The sequence below is a fragment of the Leuciscus leuciscus genome (assembly GCF_965113295.1).
Source record: "Leuciscus leuciscus genome assembly, chromosome: 15".
Taxonomy (NCBI): Eukaryota; Metazoa; Chordata; class Actinopteri; order Cypriniformes; family Leuciscidae; genus Leuciscus; species Leuciscus leuciscus.
This window is the reverse complement of record NC_138739.1, coordinates 32,185,457-32,210,536: the sequence shown is the minus strand read 5'-3', so window position 1 is coordinate 32,210,536 and position 25,080 is coordinate 32,185,457. Positions and strand designations below refer to the sequence as shown.

At 38.6% G+C, this 25,080-nt stretch overlaps 2 protein-coding genes across 2 annotated transcripts in view; one reads left to right on the top strand and one right to left on the bottom strand.

The window, feature by feature from the left end:
• dzank1 (double zinc ribbon and ankyrin repeat domains 1) overlaps positions 1 to 25,080 on the bottom strand; it is a 232,988-nt gene that overhangs the window by 154,286 nt on the left and 53,622 nt on the right. The window lies entirely within an intron of this gene.
• On the top strand, positions 7,396 to 25,061 carry LOC309476698 (uncharacterized protein). Its single transcript, XM_082139854.1, has 10 exons — positions 7,396 to 7,747; positions 14,751 to 14,846; positions 14,993 to 15,096; positions 15,491 to 15,838; positions 15,924 to 16,148; positions 16,259 to 16,585; positions 16,738 to 16,950; positions 17,039 to 17,129; positions 24,415 to 24,469; positions 24,562 to 25,061. Coding segments are annotated over exons 2-10 (1,548 nt in total). The 5' UTR covers positions 7,396 to 7,747; positions 14,751 to 14,844; the 3' UTR covers positions 24,745 to 25,061.

Sequence of the window (25,080 nt, the reverse complement as noted above, 5' to 3'; positions counted from 1 at the left end):
CAGTATTATTACCGTATTTTCATTTACAGTATTAGTATTGTTTTTTGTTTGTTTTTTTCATTTAAATTTTCTTTTTTTAATTTATGTTTACCCCACCCCCCAAAAAATCACAATAACTCACAAACATTTGTCCTTATAATATTCTTTTTAATCGTTGAACATTTTGTTTTAGAAGTACAAATTACAAATCTTGACCTTTAGGAGCCACTAACTGAAGAAAAAAAAAGGCAACATCTCCAAAGTCCATAGAATTAATCTCCTGGTGACCATTTATATCTGTAGCATGTCAAAAACGTACACACACTGAAAAGCAAAACAGGCCTTAAAACAATAAAATACAGTCAAAGTCAGTGTTGTGTTGTTACATTTCAGTAATTTTGCCAGTCAAAGTTGACAACCTCTCTGATGAGAAACACTGAGGGTTTCAGGCTGATGCTTTTCTTTGGACCTTTCCAGATTTCCATCTGATCTGTGCCTTTGGTGTTTGGTGCCATCAGGGTTGACTCTCAGAATGAACCTGCAAACACAAGCAGGGAAAAAATATATAATTTTTTCAGACCGGTGTTGGCAGAATTTTCCCTAACCCTCAAACTTGATGCTGCATGTACTTTGGCGTTAATAAAAGCACTACATCTGATTCTGAATCCACCTACAGTAGTGGTGGGGGAAAAATCGATTCTGTTCAGTGTCGCGATATTTTGCGCACGCAATTATATTGATACAGTAGCGCAAATTATTCCAATATAGGTTATAAGGCTGTGACGGTGGCAGTTTTTTTTATCACTGCGGTGGTAATGGACCAACTACCTGCAGTGGTTGGGGGGTTATTATGAAAATTGAAATAAAAAAATGTAGTTTATTCGAGCAAAAAAGTCTTTATTTGAGCAATTCCATCAAAGAAGCAACACAAAGCCTGTAAAGCATTCAAATACATATCAGTAAATATTAGAAACTTACATAATAGAAAAGTTAAATCTATATATAAAAAAAAAAAACTTTCGTTTAATACTTCCACACAAAGACACGTGATTCCACATGAAGCCATACCGCTCTGTGCTTTGAGAGGGATGACACGAGGAGGAAAGAGACCATCGATCTATTTTCTGATATCTTCATGTTTTCTACTTGTTGTAAAAGGTATGAAAAGTGAATTTAATCTTCCACAAGGGCAAGACATTTAAGCTATGTTTGAAATTGCGCTGCCAAAGAGAGCGAAACTAAAAATCAAATAAACTTGACGCGCCGTACATGTCTAATAACAAGCAAAAACTGTGTTGAAATGAATCTGACGTGCAAGTAAAAATGTAGGCTATCTGTCCTACAACGTTTTTCTACTTTACCACAGTAAAGAATGTGAATGTAATAGGCCTAAATAAAAGCGAACCAAGGAAGAAACGTTTATAATCCCCTTCGAAAATCGAGACGTAAGTGAAGATTTTGGGAAAAAAACAAGGTATTAAATGCAGGGATGAGTCACAATTTTTGGATATTCGATTAGTTTATTTAATTATAGAATTATAGTATATCGAATAGGTTGTGTAATTATTCTCTAAAATAAAATCTCCATGTTTTTGGTGCTAATGCGGTGGTGACGCGTTCATATAATTACGTTCTGTAATAAGGTCCTGTGTCCTGAATGTTCAAGGACAAAGTTTTTGCACTAGCCTCCAGTAAATGTGTAGAAGATGTTCACAGATTTAATGTGACATTTGTAGTGAGTTGAGCAGTCTTATTTTTTGTAATGTCTTTGAATAATATGGGGGACATGAATCCCAATATATCGCAGAATCGAATCGCAATACTTGCTGTATCGCAATGTTAGGAAGCGCAATAATATTGAATTGTGGCCCAAATATCGCAATACTATCGAATCATCAAATTTTTGCCAATTTCCACCCCTAACCTACAGGGATGGTATTACCCCATAATACATTACATTAAAATCATTAAAGCTTCATTCTTTTTCAATATTCCTGTAGCTTAGATTTCCAGGGAATGGATAATTTAAATTAAACTTAATACAATGTAAGTTGCTTTGGATAAAAGTGACTTCCAAATGCATGCATGTAAATGTAATGTAATGTAAAAAAAAAAAATATATATATATATATATATATATATATATATATATATATATATATTGGTTTACCTGATTCTGCATTCGACAAAATAGACAGCTAATGCTGAAGAGTCGTCTGTTAGCAGTTGTAACTGGATGATGATTCTGCCCTTCATTGTCAGCATCCATGTTTTTGCTTTGAGAACAGACTCTCCTGAAACAGATAAAGTCACAGCAGCCTTTTAGTGTTATAGTTTACAGAAAAAAAAACTAAAATACAATAACAGAACTTATTACTAACAACAATAACATGTGGGGTGAAGATGAGGTAAGATATAATGTTGTATGGTGTTTATAGTTTTTAATCAATTAAACAACATTAAAAATATTAGTTAGCAAAACTTTGCTATATTGATAATGGTATATTGCTAACCCTTTCCTCCTCCTTCTCCTCTTCCTCCTCCAACGTCAACCCGTTCTGTGTATTAGTGGAGAGCGTCAGCAGTGATGTACAGTCCGGAGGGAATGGCCGCTGCAAATTCAAAATAAAGAACAGAAAAGAACATGTTTGCCTGCTTAACTAATGCATACTTCAGCTAATTTAGTTGATGTCATCTTACTCACCTGTAGATGTTATCACCATTACGAAGGCAATCACAAAAAAGACTCCAAAATACACCTCCGACATTTCAGACGACATAATTCAGACCACAAACTTGAAAATAAAACAAAAGATGAAATTAACAATGGTGTTGGATAAAGGGTTAGTTTACTCAAAATTGTAAATTCTGTCACCATTTACTCACCCTCAACTTGTTCATAACTTCCATTAAATTATTTAATGTGCTGTATACAAAAGAAGATATTTTAAAGAACATGAGCAACCAAACAGTTACTGGTCCCCATTGACATCCAAAGTATTTTTTCTATTATAGAAGTCCATGCGGACCAGCCACTATTTACCAACATTATTCAAAATATCTTATTTTATATCTTAATAATATCTTATTTTACATAAATGTTCAGACGAAAGAACTTCATGCAGGTTTAGAACACGTTGTGGGCGAGTAAATGATGACATACATAATTTTCTGTTTAAGGTGTACTACGTTATCCCTTTAACTAAGTTTTACTCAGTATTTACGCTGTACATCTGCCAAAAAGTTGTAAAAGAGGAGACAGAACATAGCAAAGTTATTAGGCTTCTCTGTTTAATAAGTTTACTTCGGCTAATTTAGGTGAAGTTGACCATAACGTTACATACCAGTTGATGTTATCACAATGAAAAGGCTCCAACACACTCCATCGTTGCAGATGGCATTATCCAGATCACAAACCTGAAAATAAATCATATAGGCCTACGTGAAAATATTGTTTAAAACCCGCACTTTAACAAGGGTTTCGTCTATCTCACTTTACCTCAGTATTTCACGTTGAGTTCGCTGTTAGCTCGGTTAACGTTACCGTCGACTCCGCCCGCCTGATGAGCTAACTTGCGTTAAAGAGGCAGAGGAACACACAAACAACCATTATTTTTTATAGTTTTAACTAAAGAATATTTCGGCTAATATAGGTGAACTTAACTTACTCACCAGTTAATATTATCACCGTGACAGCGACCCGGCCGACAGTCAGGAAAAAAGACAGTAATAAAGGCACCAAAAAAAACATTCTGACGACAGTCAGGAAAAAAAGACACTAAAACCATTCAGACGAGAACAAAACGATACATCATGTTAGTTTGCTGTTAACATAAGTAAAAACATTTGAAAATGTTTATTTTACATAAAATAGAAATTATATACTAACCTTTTTGGTGAGTTACATGATCTTTTGTCCGTGCATTAACTGCCACTTCACCCCTCAAAAAAACACTTGAAAAGAAATCCCTCTTGCCATTGGTCAGTTTTTCGCGGGCAAGTTCACTACTGTAAATTGATTTACAGTAGTGAAGAATTACAGTAGTGACCCTATATTTTCCCATAATCCTTTGCTGTTTACAGTAACATACTGTATACATATTTTACAGTATCTTACTGTACATATTACAGTAAAATACTGTTCAAATTACAGAAATCCGTTACAGTGTAAGAAGTGCTTTCAATAAACAAAAATATTTTATTCTATAACGACTGTGTTGTGGAATTTAAAAGTACTGCATTACAATATTGAATTACTCCCTGAAAAAGTAACTCTTTGCATTTACTGTAAAGTAGTCAACCAAAGGCAAGTTTGTAGAGAACCCAAGTGCAGTTTATTTACAAAACGTGATCATGAGACATGGACATGGACATGGACCAACAGAGGTTACAGTAAAACAATACTTGACAAAGACACATGGTAAACATGAGTGCTTAAATACACTACACTGATGACTAGACAAGGGTCACCTGTGCACAATAAAACAATGTACCAATGACAGCATGACAGCACAGTACACATGGCAGGATCACATGACTAAAACAGGGGATCACATGACAGACATGAAACAAGAACATGAAACAAAACCAAATCAAGGCGTGACAATTACTTATTTTCTCATGTGGGCTGGACTTATTTGTAGTGGTGGGCAGATCGAGGCTTCGTGAAGCAATGAAACAGTTGAACCAAATGGGCCATATTGTTTCGAGGCTTCGAATCAATCCGACACCTGTCTCAACGGTGACACCTAGTGGTCACTTGCAGGTGTTGATCTGAAACAACCTTGACGAGCCATTAAAAAAAAATTGTTTTTTTATTATTGTATTTTTCTAATATGTGAAGCTTGTAACCTGTTGGCTCCTCACTGTGCATAATGTTATTTTGGTCCTGGAAAATGAATATTAATAAAAGAAATCAAGCCACAATGTCTCACTTTTTTAGAGATTTTTATTAAAAAATATTAATTTCTCTGCTGTGGAAGGACTTAGCCTACTTCTTTTTTTACAGATAATTTCTCCAGCCTTTGAAAAAATCCTCTCACAAGGGACTCTTGTTGCTGGCATGCAAAGATATTTTTTTAGCTAGGACATACAAATGAGGAAAGATCACTGCTCTCTCTTTCCAGTAAGTTAGTGGATCTGGGCAAATACGCAAATTTCTAATTCTCCTCAAATGGCGCATCATGGATGATGTATTGTTGCAGTAGGCTATCTGCCGATCACAATACACACATATCTCTTTATTTGGGATTTCTAAACGGAAATGCTCCCACACCACAGATGTAGGCTACGGCATCTCTGGGGAGCCTCCATTTTATCTATCTATCCAAATCTATCTATCATATGAATCTATCTATGTGTCTAGATATGTACCTAGATATGTATCTAGATATAATCTATCTATGTATATATATCTATCTATAATCTATCTATGTATTTATATGTATCTATAATCTATATATGTATCTATCTATTAATCTAGCTTGCTATATATTTATATCTATGTATCTATTAATGTGTCACTATATGTATACTCTGTCTGTCTCTAGCCTATCAGTCAATGTGTTGTGTAAATTTAAATGTAAGCCTAAATAGCCTATAACTAATAAAATCGCACTATGTCACTATATCACCAAAAATCTCAAAATCAAACTCCTCTCACAAAAACCCACGAGGTCAATATGCGTTGATTTCACTTTTATACAGATGTGCGATTGTGTGGTCTGTTCCCGACCGTGTCAATCAAACGCTGATTCGGCGGACCACACTTGATGAAACACTTAGTGAAACACTTCGAGGCTTCGTTTGGCCATAGTCACGTGACATGGGTGTTTTGAATCACGCTTCGGATCAGTGTTTCGAAACATCTGCGCTTCGGGATCTCCAGTGGCGGAGCCAGGATTTTTTCATAGAGGTGGCCAGGCAAGGGCCAGCAACCAGTCTGGGGTGGCACAGAAATCTTAATTATTTTATCATAAAAAATAATTTGATAATGTATTGGACTGTTTTAGTGCCTACACAACTGAATAAAGTTAATCTGTACTTAATTGTAATTGAGATAGTAGTGAATTGGGAATCATGGAATACTGAGTGAATTTTTTTTATTATTATTACCCACCACCTCATATTAAAATTAATTAAATAGTAATAAAAGGGCACACACTATAGCTAAAGTTCAACTTGCTCAGTTAGCTTGGTTCTGGTTCTCAAAATCTCCAATAGCTTGTTCTACATTGTTGCATCTTCATCATGGATGAGATAACATGCAGATAACTACTGTAGTCCAAAGATTATTCAACCTTCAATGCGTTTTATATAATCAATGAACTCTTCAACCAATTCTGAGTTTGTCAAAAAAAAGTTTAACTTTCTATATTTGTTGTCAAAATAAATAATTGCAACAGTTCTATCATACCATACCATGTGCAAGAATGTGAACAAGGCGGAAGTCAACAGCACATAATGTAAAATGTTATCTTTTTCATAATGTAATGTAGCCAGAATGTAAAATTAGTTATTTTATGGATTTAAAAATTATCCATTTTTGTTTGTCCTTTACAAATTAACGCAAAATGAATGCCTATCGTCTAGTACAAATGCACAGTGCTCACGTTTATTTGGACATTAAAACATGACATATCAGTTTGTGCCTTATATTGTGATCTCACATAGCAGAATATTTTAATCCAGACACATGTGACGCATATATAACAAATACATGCATGCAGTTTTGACAGCTTTAATCGCCTTTTTGATTCAATCAGTTAATTGACGACAACTACGGCTACAGCACGCCGCATTTGCGCGTGATGTGCGTACCGCAAGCACAATACAACGGCTGTCAGCCGTATGACAGAAAAGTTAGGTAGTTTTACTGACATTTGGCCTGACAACATCTCGTCATCTTACCGAAGATAGCCAACTGAATAAGGACAACGCCCTTTTCTCAGCATCTGACATAAGTGTCACAAGCTTTCACACACATCTTCTAAAATAGAAGTAGCATCAGAAAAAAAGAGAATTGCATTTGTTGTTGACTGCACACTATTCGACTTACTCAAAACGGTCTTGCAACCCACCAGTTGAGAAAGATTGACTCTATATTTACTATGTGCATATCACTGTCTGATGTTCTTCTGAAGCTCATTCGGCACTTGCACATTTCCGCACTCGTTTGACTTGCGCCTGGCGCTGAGGTGAAGTTGGAGTGTGCGTCTGAAAAGTCTCACGTTTTTATGTGGTCTTGAAGAGACGGTTCAGCGTTTTAAAAAACGCAATTTTTGTCAATAAAAAAAGAGACAGAAACAGCAGTTGTGAGAGGGGTTGCCAAAGGGGTGGCCAAGCTTAGACCAAGGGTGGCCACGGCCACCCCTGGCCACCCCCTAGCTCCGCCAGTGGGGATCTCGCAAAGCTTCGGAACGACTGTTTCACGTCAGCCATCCCTACTGGACGGTAGTCGCGATTGTTTTATTTCACTGCTCCGACTGTTGCATGGATTATTGTCTGCTCATGTTCAAGCTGAAGTTCTGTTGAGTGACGGTCCTGCTGATAATCCGGTGGCTGCTGGTATCTTCGTCTTTTCTCTGCTGCGCTGGGATTGCTTCCGTTCTTATCTGCGCTGGACTGCTGTCGCCTCTGCTGCGCTACAGATCGCTGTTGTTCTCCGCTGTGCTGCCCGGAGCTCTGCTTCGTCTGTCTTGGGCTGGTGGTGTTGTGGAGCACTGTCTAACAATACTTGGAATTTGATTCGTCTGTTCCCAGTTTATTGGTGAGTGACGCCCTGTGTTAAGTTGTGTGCCTTGCCTCGCCTGAAGTTAAGCTCTGTCTCACCTAAATTGAGGAGTTCTAGTCTGTCTACTGTCATACCACCCTCATAACTATTCACGAATTGCAGTGATCTAATTGAGTATTGCACGATTGATAGCTTTTCTAGTGTGGTGTTTATGCTGTTTATCTACTGTGGAGATACTGGCGGCTCTTTCTTTTCTGTTTGTGTTTGTTGTGTTGATGCGCACGAGTGATTGACAGGTGGCCTGCTGTGTAGACGCCGCTGCTTGGTGCGAGACGGACTTGCGTTAGAGGAAACGCTTATGGACTGTGGGTGCCTAACTACGGACTTCCAGTGGATTTGTGAATGTGTTTTTTTTCCCGATGTCCAGCTTTTAAATTTGAGTGAGAGAGTGCGTGAGTGCACGGCGCGCCCTTTTCCTTTTATCCTTGTAATCAGAGATTGTAATAAATATATTTTTACATTGAAACTGTTGTTTGGGTAATTCTGTTGTGTTGCTCCCACCAAACTAAAATAACTTGCAAGTAAAAGATAAGGTTACTTTAATAGAGTCCCAGCTCTTTAATTGGGTGGCGTAGTCGGGCTACATTGCTTGTATCACATTATCAGTGTGTATGTATAAACTCTCACCGGCCACTTTATTAGGGACACCTTGGCAGGTTGGACCCCCTTTTGCCTTCAGAACTGCCTTAATACTTCATGGTGTAGATTCAACAAGGTGCTGGAAATATTCCTCAGAGATTTTGGTCCATATTGATATTAGTTATGTGGTGTATAAGGGTTTATCAGTGCATGTGTGCATTGTCTGATAAAGAGCCACTGGGCTCGAAACGTCGCCTGTGGTGAGAACAGGAAATAAATATCTTTTTGGAGCTGTTGTGTGCTACCCTTCCATATTGACATGATAGCATCACGCAGTTGCTGCAGATTTGTCGGCTGCACATCCATGATGCGAATCTCCTGTTCAGAATCAGAATCAGAATCAGAATCAGAAAGAGCTTTATTGCCAAGTGTGCTTGCACCCACAAGGAATTTTTCTTGGTACTGAAGCTTCCAGTGCACATATACAAATACAAATACAACAAGAAACATAGTAATACAAATTCTAAGAATAAAATATATAAAAAAATAAAATAAAATAAAATAGTATAAAAAGTAAAAAAAAGGGGTCACAGTTGGGTTTAGTCTGAATAAACATTTACAGATTATGAACATATTTACAGTATTTTGAGAAGTATGAATAATATAAATATAAATATCACCTGAGTTAGAGAATATTACACTAGACAGTGGGAGTCTAGTGCATGTTACAGATTATGAACATATTTACAGTATTTTGAGTAGTATGAATAATATAAATATAAATATCACCTGAGTTAAGAGAATATTGCACTAGACAGTGGGAGTATTGCACTTGCAGGCATATGCCTTGGGGGGCATGTTAAGTGTTCCGAAGGGAAATGGCCTGTGGAAAGAAACTGTTCCTGTGCCTGGATGTTCTTGTGGCCAGTGATCTGTGTCGCCGTCCTGACGGTAACAGTTCAAACAGGGGGTGTCCAGGGTGAGTGGAGTCTGTGATGATTTTACCTGCTCTCTTCCTCACTCTGGAAGAGTACAGGTCCTGGAGGGTTGGCAGGGGGGCACCAATAATCCTCTCTGCTGTCCGGACTGTCCGTTGTAGTCTCCTGATGTCCGATTTGGTAGCTGAACCAAACCAGACAGTGATGGAAGTGCTTAAAACAGACTCAATGACGGCTGAGTAGAACTGGATCAGCAGCTCCTGTGGCAGATTGAACTTCTTCAGCTGGCGAAGGAAGTACAGTCTCTGCTGGGCCTTTTTCACAATGGAGTCAATGTGATTTGCCCACTTCAGGTCCTGAGAGATGGTAGAGCCCAGGAACCTGAATGACTCCACTGCTTCCACAGTGCTGTTCATGATGGTGAGAGGGGGGAGTGCTGGGGATTTTCTCCTGAAATCCACAATCATCTCCACTGTTTTGAGCGTGTTCAGCTCAAGGTTGTTATAGCTGCACCAGACAGCCAGCTGTTCAACCCCCAGTCTGTAAGCAGACTCGTCACCATTTTGGATGAGACCGATGACGGTGGTGTCGTCTGCAAATTTCAGGAGCTTGACAGAGGGGTCTTTAGAAGTGCAGTCATTAGTGTACAGCGAGAAGAGCAGTGGGGAGAGAACGCACCCTTGGGGGGCGCCAGTGCTGATGGTGAGGGTCCTGGATGTGAGCTTCCCCAGTCTCACTCGCTGCTGCCGGTCTGTCAGGAAGCTGGAGATCCACTGACAGATTGAGGATGGCATGGAGAGCTGAGTCAGTTTGGCTGTGAGAAGATCAGGGATGATGGTATTGAAGGCCGAACTGAAGTCCACAAATAAGATCCGTGCATAAGTCCCAGGTCTGTCAAGATGTTGCAGGATATAGTGCAGTCCCATGTTGACTGCATCATCCACAGACCTGTTTGCTCTGTAAGCAAACTGAAAGGGATCCAGAAGGGGTCCAGTGATGTCCTTCAGATAGGCCAACACCAGTCTTTCAAACGACTTCATGACCACAGACGTGAGAGCGACAGGTCTGTAGTCATTAAGTCCAGTGATTTTAGGTTTTTTGGGAACCGGAATGATAGTGGAGCGTTTGAAGCAGCAGGGAACTTCACACTGCTCCAATGATCTGTTGAAGATCTGCGTGAAGACTGGGGCCAGTTGGTCAGCGCAGGCTTTTAGACAAGCAGATGAGATGCCGTCTGGGCCTGAAGCTTTCCTAGTCTTCTGTTTTTTGAAGACTCGGCTCACGTCCTCCACACAGACCTTAAGCTCAGGTTGGATGGCAGAAGGGGGGAGGAGAGGGGTTGCAGGAGGTGATGGTGGATGTGTGAAGTGCACATCAGAGCGGGTGTGAGGTGTGAGTCTGGGCTTCTCAAACCTGCAATAGAATGCATTGAGAGTGTCAGCCAGTTGTTGATTCTCCACAGATCGGGGGGATGGTGATTTGTAGTTGGTGATGTTCCTCAGGCCTCTCCAGACTGATGCCGGGTCGTTGGCTGAAAACTGGTTTTTCAGCTTTTCAGAGTAGCTTCTTTTAGCAACTCTGATCTCCTTTGTCAGTCTGTTTCTGGCCTGGTTATACAAGATTTTATCCCCACTTCTGTAAGCATCCTCTTTGGCATGACGAAGCTGTTTGAGTTTCCCAGTAAACCATGGTTTATCATTAGTGAATGATAAGAATGTCCTGGTAGGAATGCATGTATCCTCACAGAAACTGATATATGATGTTACAGTATCTGTGAGCTCATCCAGATCGGTGGCTGCAGCTTCAAAAACAGTCCAATCAGTGCAATCGAAGCAGGCCTGTAGATCCTGCTCTGCTTCGTTGGTCCATCTTTTTACAGTCCTTATTACAGGTTTAGCTGATTTCAGTTTCTGCCTGTAGGTCGGTATAAGATGAACCAAACAATGATCAGAGAGCCCCAAAGCTGCCCGTGGGACGGAGTGATACGCATTCTTTATCGTGGTGTAACAGTGGTCCAATATATTACTGTCTCTGGTAGGACATGTAACATGCTGTCTGTATTTTGGCAGTTCACGGGAGAGATTTGCTTTGTTAAAATCCCCAAGAATGATTAAAAGAGAGTCTGGGTACCTTTGTTCCATTTCAGCCATATGTTCAGCCAGCTGTTGTATCGCCGCGCTCACACACGCGTCTGGAGGAATGTAAACATTCGCGAGAATGAATGAGGAAAACTCCCGCGGCGAGTAGAAAGGTTTACAGTTTATGAAATGTGCCTCTAAATTAGGAGAGCACATCTTCTTCAGTGTTGTTACATCTGAACACCAACTTTCGTTAATGTAGAAACACAATCCACCACCTCTCGTTTTCCCCGTTAGTTCCGCGATGCGATCCGCTCGGAACAGCTGAAAGCCCGGCAGATGTAGTGCGTTGTCCGGTATGGCTTCACTCAGCCAGGTTTCAGTGAAGCACAGAGCAGCGGAGTTTAAAAAATCCTTGTTAGTGCGGGTGAGGAGAAGAAGTTCGTCCATTTTGTTAGGAAGAGATCGGAGATTCGCAAGATGAATACTGGGGAGTGCAGTACGGAGGCCGCGCTCGCGGAGTTTAACCAGCGCGCCAGCGCGCTTCCCGCGTTTGCGTCTGACCGCGCGTTTGAACAACACCGCTGCCCCTCCGACGAGAATGTCCAGTAAAACGTCTGAGTAATCAAAATCTGTAAAAAAGTTGTCTGGTGTGTGTTTCCTAATGTCCAGTAGTTCGTCTTTGGTGAAACTGATAGGAAAAGAATGACTAAACGCAGAACAAACCAACAAAAACAACACAATAACTGGAGAGCTCCACACCGAGGCAGCCATCCGCGGCGCCATCCTGTTCCTTCACATCCCAAAAGTGCTCTATTGGACTGAGATCTGGAGAGACTGTGGAGGTCATTTGAGTTTAGTGAACTCATTGTCATGGTCAAAAACAATACTCAGGTAGACTGCCGCGTTTAAACGATGCTCGATTGGTACTAAGAGGCTCAAAGTGTGCCAAGAAAATATCCCTCAGACCATTAAACCAGAAGCAGCCTGAACCCTTGAGACAAGGCAGGATGGATCATGCTTTCATGTTGTTTGTCAAATGCCATCTAAACGTCACTGCAGAAATTGAGACTCATCAAACCAGACAACTTTTTTCCAATCTTCTATTGTCCAACTTTGGTTATTTAAGTTACTGTTGCCTTTTCATCAGCTGGAACCAGTCTGGCCATTCTCCTCTGACCTCTGGCATCAACATGGCCTTTTCGTTTGATCACAGAACTGGATATTTTCTCTTTTTCAGACCATTCTCTGTAAACCCTAAAGATAGTTGTGCATGAAAATCCCAGTAGATCAGCAGTTTCTGAAATACTCAGACCAGCATGTCTGGAACCAATGACAGTGCCACATTCAAAGTCACTAAAATCACCTTTCTTTCCAATTCTGATGCTCAGTTTGAACTTCAACAGATCGTCTTGACCAGCCTAAATGACTAAATCTATTGAGTTGCTGTTATGTGATTGGCTGAATAGATATTTGCATTAAAAAACAGGTGTACCTAATAAAATGGTCGGTGAGTGTATATATATTGGCAGCAAGCTGAATGTGGTGCAGTCAGTGTGTAAAGCATTTGGTCATTAAAGGTCTTGTTTTGAACTCCACCTGCAATTTTGTCATCATTTACTCACCCTCACATTGTTCCAAAACTGTATGAGTTTCTTTCTTGAACACAAAATAAGATATTTTAAAGAATATTGGTAGCTACATACAGTTTCTGGCAATGATTTACTTATTTTTTTCCTACTGTGGAAGTCAATGGGGTCCATCAATTGTTTGATACCAACATTCTTCAAAATATCTTCTTTTGTGTTCAACAGAAGAAAGAAACTTATACAGATTTGGTGAGGTGAGGGTCAGTAAACTATGACAGAATTTCCATTTTTGGGTGAACTATCCCTTTAAATTTTCATCTCTTTTGAACTTGAGTTTTTGTGTTTATCGACCTTTAGCTTTTTTAATTTACTGTAGGCCCAAAAAAAAAAAAAAAAAAAAAAAAACATCATACAATAACATTCTTCTAAGATTCATGCTGTTGGTTATTGAAGGCAGCAAATGTAGGGGAGACCGGGGACAGTTGCAACAGGGGATGGTTGCAACATGTCATTTTTCTCCAATCAGAAACAAGCTAGAGTGATGACACTCATACTGCACAACCACAGTTAGACCCTCCACCCACCAAGAAGACAGTAGACATATTCATCATCTGCTGATGTATTTATTGAACAAAACTTGTTTTGGAGGTATGAAAGTAAATTTTTTCATGAGATATATTTTTGTCATACTGTCCTGAAATTTTGTATGATTTAATCAAAACTTACATAGTTTGAATTGTTGTTTTGTTGACTACTAAGTGACATGGTTAGCATGTGTCAAAGTCAGTGTGTCTTGCAGGCGTATGATGTTCTGTCATAGCTGATAGGGTCGGGGACGGTTGGAACAAGTTATAAATTGCATGTTTAATAAAAGTTTGTTGCATTGCAAATTGTTAAATTCTTCCTGTCTGACACTGAAATATGGAGAGATTGAGTAGCATCTGTAATTAGGCCTATGTTCTACACATGAACAGACAAAACTCAATAACTGTTATTTGATAAATATGACTAAATAAATAAATAATAGGCTACAATAATATTATTGAAATAAATAATACTATAATATTACAGTAGGCCTAAAACAGTTAATATTTTCAGAATTCTTTGCTCATTGAGACAAAAAGCTTAAGTTAATTAATGAAATTTAAGGTATTTTTAACATGTTGCAACCGTCCCTGGGTTGTGTTGCAACTGTCCCCTGGGTCGGGGTCAGTTGCAACATCTGACTTCTTCCATTCAAATAAATACTGTGAACGATATGTCATACATAATCATCTTTAAATGGTATGGGTAATTAGCAGACAGATGCAAGTTTAATATATACAAATTTGGTTGGTCTAGTCCAAATAGTCTCTGAGTAATTGAGAGAAATGCAAAAAGTGTTGCAACTGTCCCCGGTCTCCCCTATCCTTCTCCGTGTCTGATTTCCCATAATCCTGTGGCAATAAAAAATTAAAAGGCCATCTGATAATAACATTTTAATGAATCTATAAATGTGTGTTACCTTAAACTTATGATTCACAATGTTATTTCAGAAAAAATGATCAAGTAATATTTACCTTTAATTTATGCAGATCTGCAATATTTAATATTTAAACTTTTTTTTCTATTTAGATTTTTATTTAATATTACTTAAAAATAGAAAATAACTAAACTCAAGGTTTAATTAATTTAAACTGATTATTAACAGATCATGTAACATAAAGGCTAAAACTGACTTCCTGAGTTGAGTTTGATAGTGAACATTTTCTGAAGTGTAAGCATCTCCTTTTTTTCTTCTTAATTTGTGTGTTAGTGAGAAAAGGGAAGGAAATAAGATCAGCAGAGTCTGCACAGCTTCTAAAACAGACAGTAGAAACTACAACACCAGAGAACAACAGCAACATTTAATGTAGGTAAATCTAATCTTTTGTTGCATTTAAACATTACATTAAAATGTCATTTTAAGCATGACTTTCTGAAGTGTGTTACTGTATTGATGAATCTGACTGTAAAGTCAAACTCAGTCAAACTCAGTGAGTGTTTTCTTTTTCTCAGGACGAGCAGCTCTGTGTGTTTCACTGAACATCTGAATGTACAGAAAGTGAAGAACATGAACTCCAGACTCTTACCTCTGATCCTGCTGCTGCTGCACAATACAGGTTTGACAATTATTGTCTTACTCTCCTCTGTCATGTTTTAATGTGGCTCTAATTATCTTTCACATGTTCCAAAAGTGATTGTTGATATGTTGATCATTATATCGCTTTCACAGTTTAAATTTTAAGATCACTTCCGTTAAGATGAATAAACTTAATGTCCAGTAGGACTGTCACTGAATGTCAGTCTGAATAGGTCTTTTTTCTGTCTCTGTATTTAAAATTGGAGTGGGTGTATAGATAAGTTTAAAATGAATTTTTGACCATATTTAAATTTGAACTAAATTGATCATCATCATCATGGTTGGGTGTGTGTGAGAGCAGCAGAGTCTGGACTGGATCTCTCCTCTGTCTGTATGTAAACTTCATCTCAGTAATGAAATGTTTTCTTGTTCAGGCTTCTTAACATTGGACCGCCTCTCTGTGTCCTGTAGTAAAGAGAATATTTGTGCAGTGAAGGGGTTTCAGGAGACACTGTGGTGCTCTTACTACGACAGCAACATCAAAACTGTGTTCTGGTTCAGCCGGAAACAGAGTTCAAACTGGAGAAAGAATGATGAACCTGAAGATTTGACTTTAGACTCGGACTACTCAGGACGGGTGAAGCAGGAGTTCTCATACAGCTATTTAACACTCACAATATCAGACCTGAGAGAGAGAGACTCTGGAGAATATCAGCTCATGTTCATCATGAAGGATGGAGTTAAACGTCTCAGCTCAGCCGCCGTCAATCTAACAGTCACAGGTGAAACTGAGTCTAGATTCTGGTCACTTCATCTGTTTTCATTTGTCATGTGATGCAATTTTTCTTATTTTTTATTTTAATTCAGAGCTGCAAGTGAGAACTAATCCTGCAACTACAGACCCGAGAGATCAGAGAGTAAAACTGACCTGTGACTCTTCCTGCACCTCTGGAGATTGGTATTATTGGATGAAGGATGGAGAGTATTTCACATATACAGGGTCTCGCGACATGCTTGTGTCACCCAGCACAAATGCTGTCAGATATTCCTGTTCTATTGATAGTAACCGTAAACATCCCTCCTCTTCTGTGTGTGAGTGTCGAGTAATACACAAAATGATGGGACTGTTTGTTCATCCATGTGTATATTTAAACGTTTTAAAGTAAGTGTGAGTTTTGCATGTTAATCTGTGTCTCTTTCAGGTATTTCTAAGAGTGGCTGCTGGGATGTGTCTTACTCCTCTAGAAGAGTCTGTGCTTTGATGGGCTCAACAGTAGATATTTCCAGCACATACTCACATCCCTCTGGTTATACTGTAAATAAAACATTCTGGCATTCCGGTCAGCCTGGTCACTACACGGATCTGCGTGAGGAGCATCAGTTCGCTGGTCGTGTGGAGTATGAGGGAAACACACTGAGAATCAAAGAGCTCAAGATGATCGACTCTGGAGAATATAAATTCAGGATCATCACCGACAGGACAGAAGGAAAATACTCTGGATCACCTGGAGTCATTCTTACTGTTACAGGTAACTGATCATGAAGGATTTGATAACATTTTAATTAGAAGATTCACAGACAATTTACTGCCATCAAGAATACTCCATTTTATAGAGGTTTTGTTTTCTATGTCAAAATCAATGTTAAGCCCAACTTGAAATACTTCAACTCTGTTTTTCAGATACGCAGGTGATAAGCAGCCCGAACATTATATCAGAGGGACAAGAAGTGATATTAAGCTGTTCAACTAAATGCACTCTGAACAACAAACATACTTACATCTGGTACAAGAACGGACGGCAGGGAACGGATGGATTCACTAAAGCCAACAAGCTGTACCTGGACTCAGTCAGCAATGAAGAGCTTCAAGAGTATTCCTGTGCTGTAGTAGAAGGTGACACATCTCTCATGATACATGTGCTTTAGTCTGAGATGATTGTAGCAGTCTGAGTGTTTCTGATAGGATTAATTTCTGCTCACAGACCAAGAGGAGAGCACAGCACTACGAAACACTGCAGTCGCACTGTGTGTGTTTTTGACTCTTGCGTTGACTCTAGGAGTCCTGTGGTATAGGTCAGTACATTTTATTTTAAGTTCTAGGATTTTGAAAAACATAAAACATAAAATTATAAGCTAAGTAAATAGATAAGATTCTGCACTATTTAGTCACAAATGAAATTAAATCTTTTTAAAATGTTGACTCAAATTGTAAAATAATTTCATGCCATTTGATAATAAATAAATATAATCGGTAACACTTTCTATAAAGTATTTATAATGCATTACTGTATAAGGGTATTCCTAATGGTTAATAATACATGCATTATAACAACCTTATAATATGTTGTATCATCTTATAAATAATCATAACAACAGGTAAAATACATTATAATACTTACCTATTTGTGGTTATAACTTTTAAGAGTACAATGCATTATAACCCCAGATGAAGCCTGCATTTATATTGCATCATAAGTGTATTCTTTATGCATTATAATACACACATAATGCCTGAAAAACAACCTTATAGTGTGTGGTGTATCATTTCATAAATAATCGTAACAACAGTAATAATACTTACCTATTTGTGGTTATAACTATCGAGTATGATAATTTATAACACACAATGAATGTAATTTTGTCCACTTAAGTTATAATGGATTCTATATCCTATCTTTTACTTTCATAAGTCTCATATCTTGACATTGTTTACTTAGATCTGCACAGTATCACCCTTCATCTTATGAGTGCTCTTTTACTGCTTAAAGTAAAGTGACAAAAAAAGTTTTTTTTTTCTTTTAAACATCTAAAAAGCATTATAATGTGGTCATAATATTTCTAAGTGGTCTTTGTCTGCTTTAAGTAAAGTAACAAAAGTTAAGTCTTCTTTTAAACAGCCATAAGATATCATTAAAGGGATAGTTCACTTTGAAATTAATTTTTGGTATGTTTTAGCTTACCTCAAGGGCATCCAAGATGTAGGTGTCTTTTTTTCCGCAGTAGTTTCAATTTTGATATTTTTAGGTCAAACCGTTCTTGTCTGTCAGTCATATAATGCAGGTTGATGGTCACTTGTCTCAAACAGCATGCACAGAGTCCAAATTAAAACAATTCCCTGTCGTCCAAATTAAACAATTCCCCATCGTAAGTACACATTGATGGCCTAAGACACGAAACGAGCGGTTTGTGTGAGAAAACGAACAGTTTTTATATCGTTTTTACCTCTTGAACTCAGCCACGTCCAAGTGATCTGAGAGCGCGGGCGGGTATAGATATATACAATAGATGTCGCCTTGGCTACGGTTTCGTTCGGTCTATTCCTCCTAAAAGTTCAACATAAGCATACTTGCGGTATAAAAAATGAGCGCTGCACAATAGTGGTAGTTTCACGTACCTTCATTTCATAACCAGTCGCACATCCACGTCACGCACACGCAGAAGGATACCACCATGTCACAAAGCACGGGGATGCAGGAGGGGCATATGAATAGCCGCCGCCAACAACCCCCAGCAACGAACCATCGGCCATAATGCTATAAACCAAATGACTGTTACATAAAGTCACAAATCTATGTGCTAATTAGTTAGCCAAACACATACCTCAAGCAGAAGGGATACAACAAACCGGAATGGGCGGTCCCTGGCAATGACGCACATGCGGTGACCACACACACAAACGGTGCATCCGAATCCCCTTTTATACACTCCCTCGCGGAATATAATTGGACACGACATGACCCACAAGCATTAATTAATTAAAAACAAAACTCTATATGTCCCACCACATACAGTATGCAAAAAGAAACTTGAAATCAGAAGGTCATTCCCTTTTGAACAAACATTTTCAATTGATATTTAGGAGTGTTAGGGCCCTATCTTGCACCCAGCGATTGACTTTGTACACCGACGCATGTATCATTCCTCTTTTGCACCCGACGCAGAGCGGACTTTTCCCTCCACAGACGCACGTCGGTAAATTAGGGAATGAACTTGTGCTCCCGGGGGCGGTTCAGCGAAAAGAGGAGGCATGTTCCGGTGCAAACGTTCCCTGGTGCTATTTTGCAGTTCCAGAAAACAATTCCGCCACAGACCAGGAAAAACCTAGCCTAAAGTCAGTGGCGCGTTTTCAGTGACGCATTCAGACTATTTTAAGGGCGCACCCTTGGCCATAATGTAGCGTGTGCACAACGCACATACACTTTGCTTCTCTCATCTACACAGATGCAGCCATTGCCATAAAATGTCACTTCTCTGTATTTTACGGCCCTGACGAGAACGTCGGTCTCCTCGGCTGTGAACCGCACCTGGCGTGCGCCTGGCAAATCCGGCGTTATAATAGCAATCCGCCATTGAACAAGCGCACCTGCTTTTAAAAGGAATGTGAGATGATGCTCTGATTGGTTAATTTCACGTTACGCCCAAACCACACCTATGAGTAATGTAGCTACTTCAGACCAACCCATTTTAGATTTGCGTCAGGCGCAAGAGTCATTTATCCCGCCGGTATAATAGCAACAGCGTCCGAGATCCGCCCACAAAGTTACTTGCGTTTCGCGTTTGATACTTGCGTTTCAGATCGTTAAAATAGGGCCCTTAAAGTGTATGAAGCTAACTGTTTTATTTATTTATTTATTTTATGTCCAGCTTATTGGTTATTTTCTTTCTTGTCTTGAAGGTGCACAAAAGTGCACAAAAATATGTTATTTTACAGTCTGGTTAACCACATTCATGTAAGTTCTATTTTCTAATGTCAGGCGGCCAAGAATGTGTTAGGGGTGGTTCCTGGCACTTTCAGTGGTTCACTGGTTCTTTTTTTATATTTGTGTTTTTCCTATGAGGTTAATGTTCATTTCATTTTGACCTAGTTTAAAGGGATAGTTCACCCAAAGATGAAAATTCTGTCATTATTTACTCACCCTCATGTTGTTCCAAACCATGTTGTTGTTTCTTTCTTCTGTTACACAAACGAAGACATTAAAGAAAGTTGGTAATCAAACAGCCATAGTAGGAAAAATACTATGGAAGTCAATGGGTGGGGGTGAATAATTGTTTACATCATTTTTATTTTTTGGGTGAACTGTCCCTTTAAGCTCACTGGAAACTGGAAGTAACTACAAAAATGTTCAAAACAAATGTCTTATAACCACTTCATGATATCTCATGGCTGTTTAAAAGAAGACTTAACTTGTATTACTTTACTTAAAGCAGACAAAGACCACTTATACATTTTGTAAAATATAAAAAAGGACCACAATATAAAGCGTTTTAGATGTTTAAAAGAAGACTTTGTTTTTGTCACTTTACTTTAAGGCGAGACACTACAGGTGAATAGGGTAAAATTGTTAACTTACAGATATCACCATCAAACTTTACCAGTTGATTACTCAGATGAATAGGAGAAATTCTGCCCTATTTTTAGGCATAAAATGTAATATAAATCAGGCCAAGAATGATATATCAACAAATCCCTCTGAACAAACCTTCACAATATAGTTAGGAATACGACTGTAAAGTTTGGTGTACGTAGGTGCTACAGAAGTGGAAAATCGTCACTAGGACTGTAAGAAAAAACTCATTTTGAGAAAACGGCCTTTAAAGATTTGTATGGCAAAATTCCACTAATTTCTATTGAAAGCCATGAATTACAGACAAAATATGCTTTAGGTCCAAGTAAAATCCATGTATCACACTGTTTAACATCCAAAACTCATTATTGCTTCATCCATCACTGATCATAACATCCAAAACAACACATCAACAGTCAGTGTTGGGGTAGTTACTCAAAAAAAGTAATTAGTTACTAGTTACTAGTTACTTCTGTAAATTGTAATGAGATTACTTTACTAGTTACTGCATTTGAAAAGTAACTTCACTACTTATTACTTTACTTTCCCATTTCTTAATTTACCCTGTAGATACGGACAAAAATCATAGCCCTATCATCACTTAGCCTGTCCGCATAGTGTTTATAAATGTAGCCTATACAAAATGGCATGTAAAACCATATGAAAGAACAATATCCATGTCTGCACAAAGAAATATGCCTCACTGTAAAATCCACAGACAACAGGATAAAGGACAAATGTCTGCGGTGGTAGACACATAATCAGGGCTGGACTGGGACAAAAAAAAATCGGCCCTGGCATTTTGGCCATAATAATAATAGCACACTAATATGCATATATTGTAAAACAAATGCACTGAAAAATAAAGGAAACTTTCATAATTAGTTTTGTACTAATTTCTATACTTGAAAGAGATATAAGCACATGATCTTTTATTTTGATGGAAAACATGGTTTACAAACGCGTCTCATTAAATTTATAGTAAATTCCGGTAATCGTCAACTATGCAGATGTGGAAATAATGTGTTACTGGGTAATGGGTTCCTACACTCATGACATCCCATACACAAAATAAATATATTTGAAATATATTTTCAGAGTATATTTTGGAATATATGCAAATATTTGAAATTGGCCCAATAAATATATTTCACACTTAACATCATATATTTTTGTTATATTTCAGAATATATTTCAATGTATTTGGAATATATGCCACATATATTTTGACACTTTTGGGGACCCATACAGAAAAAAAGTACATTGAAATATATTCTGAAATATAACAAAAATATATGATGTGATATAATATGGTGTGAAATATATTTATTGGGCCAATTTCAAATATTTGCATATATTCCAAAATATACTCTGAAAATATATTTAAAATGTATTTATTTTGTGTATGGGATAGCCTAAGAAGTGTTTTGAAAGTAACTGTTAGTTCTGCTTACCGCAGGCTCTACACTTTCTCATGTCTGTCCTGATCCTCATCATCAGCCACGGGAGCTGATGAAGGTCCTGCTGCTGCAGAAAACATTTTGACACAGTTTACAGTGTCTGCTTGAAGGGTCTGTGTCTATTTTTCACGCTAATTTTCTCTGCACATTCCTTGCGTTTCTTCTCCATCTCTCAGACTATTTTGACAGATACACACTGACACACTGCACGCTCGCTCAAAGCCCAAAGGGGGAGGTGTTTAAAGATGTGATTGGACCAGCCCAGTGTCAATCAAGAAAAGATCCAATGGGCCAAGGTGTTTCATGGGCCGGTCAGCTATCAGGAAAAAAAAAAAACTGACGAATACTTTTTTTAACTAATGCATTACACCGGCACGCACTTACTTAACCCAGCGCCGCCAATTAAGCAAAACGAATGGGCCGCCGATGTACGAGTTTTATGGTCCGTTAAAAAAAAAAAAAAAAAAAATTTGAGATGTCGACCCAAAAGGCACGTCAGCCCACTGGGAATCTCCCGGTAGCCCCGATGGCCAGTACTTGCTGCCTGAGCATATAAAGTGCATTTCACGCGAATATTTTGGTCCTTTCGAGCAATAAACTGAAAGAAATGTGAATATTGCCACTGGCCGAAACCCCCTGTCCGTCTCCTCCGTCTCCATTTCCCGCTCCCCTTCGCACCAGCAGCTACGTCACTCAAATCGATCTCTATGACAACGGTGCCGCGCGCGCACACACACACACACACACACACACACACACACAGACAGACATGCACGCAGCACAAACAGATCAGAGCTTTACACGCAGGCAAACACGAATTGGGTAACGCAGGAAAACGCGTTCCTATAGTCTAGTAAAGTAGTGTAGTTACCGATATTTTTAGTGTAATGCGTTACTTTATTTCGTTACCCAAAAAAGTAATATCGTTACTGTAATCCGTTACTTTGTAACTCGTTACCCCCAACACTGTCAACAGTCCATCACAGGTGGAATGGAAAAACGAAATACCGGTATATCACAGTCCCTCAGGCAGATAGATATTTAGCTGTCAGTGGAGCTGCTGTACCCGAGAACTTCCAGCTTCTTTTCTGGTGCTAACTTTGGGAAGTTTTATTCTTTTGGCTATTTGTCCAAAGTGTAAATCACTTAGTGAAGATACTTTTTCCTAGTGGAGGAGGAAGTGCATCTCTGTCTGACCCAGTTGGTGGTTACTGAGCCTGTATTTAGTCAGGATCCGTCTCTTCTTCTCTGACAGTGTGCAGATACTCTGTCAAATAACAATTTAGTCTACTTTGTTTGCTTTCTCCAATGTTCTAAATAGTGATATTTTGAATGATTCATAATTAGTTTTGTTCTGTTGAGTTGTTTTGAACCAGTGCTGAAGGGAGCCTGGTTGGTTAGCTTCACCATCAGCTGACTGAGGGGACTGTTTTCAGGATTTGGCTCGTGGGTTTTAAGTGCTTTGAAATGTAATGTGTCTTTTTGACTTACATTTAGATGTGTTCAAAATGTTACAGCTTGTTCGTAACGCATCGACGCACTATGTCAGGGTTACTCATTGCGCGGCTCGCGAGCCTCATGCGGCCCGCCAAGCTTTAATTTGTGGCTTGCATGGCTGTAAAAAATATGGCGATATCATGCAGCCAGTCACTATAAACATTAAAAATAAGGGCTATAACATAACCCATTACAAACTCAAAGTGTCAGCTCTATTACAAATAATTTCGATCGGATTGAAAGAGGTGGTTTATCGAGAGAACATGTAAACACTTGATCGATTGAGAACCGAAACTGAAAGGACGACGTATGGCTCTCCTACTGACTTTGTCCTATCCGTGCGGCTCTCATGAAAAAAATTGTTTCATTTCATCATCTTTTGTCTTTGTTGGTAATCCCTTGTGTCTTCTAGCTAATGACAACTGTTTTTGGCTTCTCTGAGATAATTTTACACGCATATCTTTCGACATTTTGAACTACCGCGGAAATGTCAGAGCGTGTCACGTGACGATTCTGAACGAATCGCGTTGTCAGAAATTGGCGTCAGCCAATGAGATTGCGCATTTCGAGTTAAATCACCTGTTTTACTTTCATGATTGGTTGCTGATAGACAGGAAATGACCATATTTGGATCCGACAGCATTGCAAAGGAGAGAGAGAGCTTCCTAACGGTATATGTGATGATGGGGTACAGACAGCGATCGCGGAGCAGCGGGAGGATTTAGAACGCCAACTTTTGATGAATTTAGGCGAAATCTGCACACTCAAACAGACAAAGTGTAGTAAAATAGAGACCTAAATGTGTATTTTTGACTTTTTTTCAGCACAAGTCTGAAAAAATACATGTTATTGAAGACAAATAACCCAAAATCTCAAAATTGACCAGTAAAAAAACAACAATGTTTTTGCCTGACGTGTCTTGCCTTAAGCAGTAAAATACCACTCATAAGATGAAGTGTGATACTGTGCAGATCTAAGTAAACATTTTTAAACAATTTTTATTAAATGTGGACCCCACTGTGTACTATATACTGTAAATGGTTGTGTTTCTTTAAGGAGGAGAAGGTGTGCCTTGTCTAAAACCCACAGGGTTGAAAAGGAGGAGGTGCTGGTGAGAAAGGCTGACACTAAATTTAGTTTTACACACATTTATTTAAAAAGTTAACTTTTCATAATTATTTATTATTGTGTTTCCCCCACCAGTATGACTCAGTGCACGATAACACTGCATCCTCCAACCTCACGCAGAAACCAGATGCCGACAATCAAGACATTCAATATTCCAGCATTAGTTTTAAAACAAAAGATGCATCTTCAATCCCTACAGCCGACACAGACACCACAGAAAGAGAGGATGTCCACTATTCCACTGTCATGTTCAAATAACACACTTTTACCCTCTAGTGAGCTGTTCACATTATTGCATTTGGGATATATAAATTGCATAATTCACTGTTGTCTTAACCCAACAACTGATTTCCTACACTTTGTATTGTATAACCCCGCACTCTCTCATAATCGTATAATAAAATAATTACAACTTAAATCAATATTTCATGTCAATTTATTTTTTGGTAAGTAGCCATGTAATAGGCAGTATAATGTACATTCAGCTGGTCATCACCTTCAGGATGATATGCACCTCTGCTTCATGCAAGATTTTTTTTTTTTTGTGCAATAGTTTGACTACATGAGAGATATTATGCAGTAGTAGTAAATAAA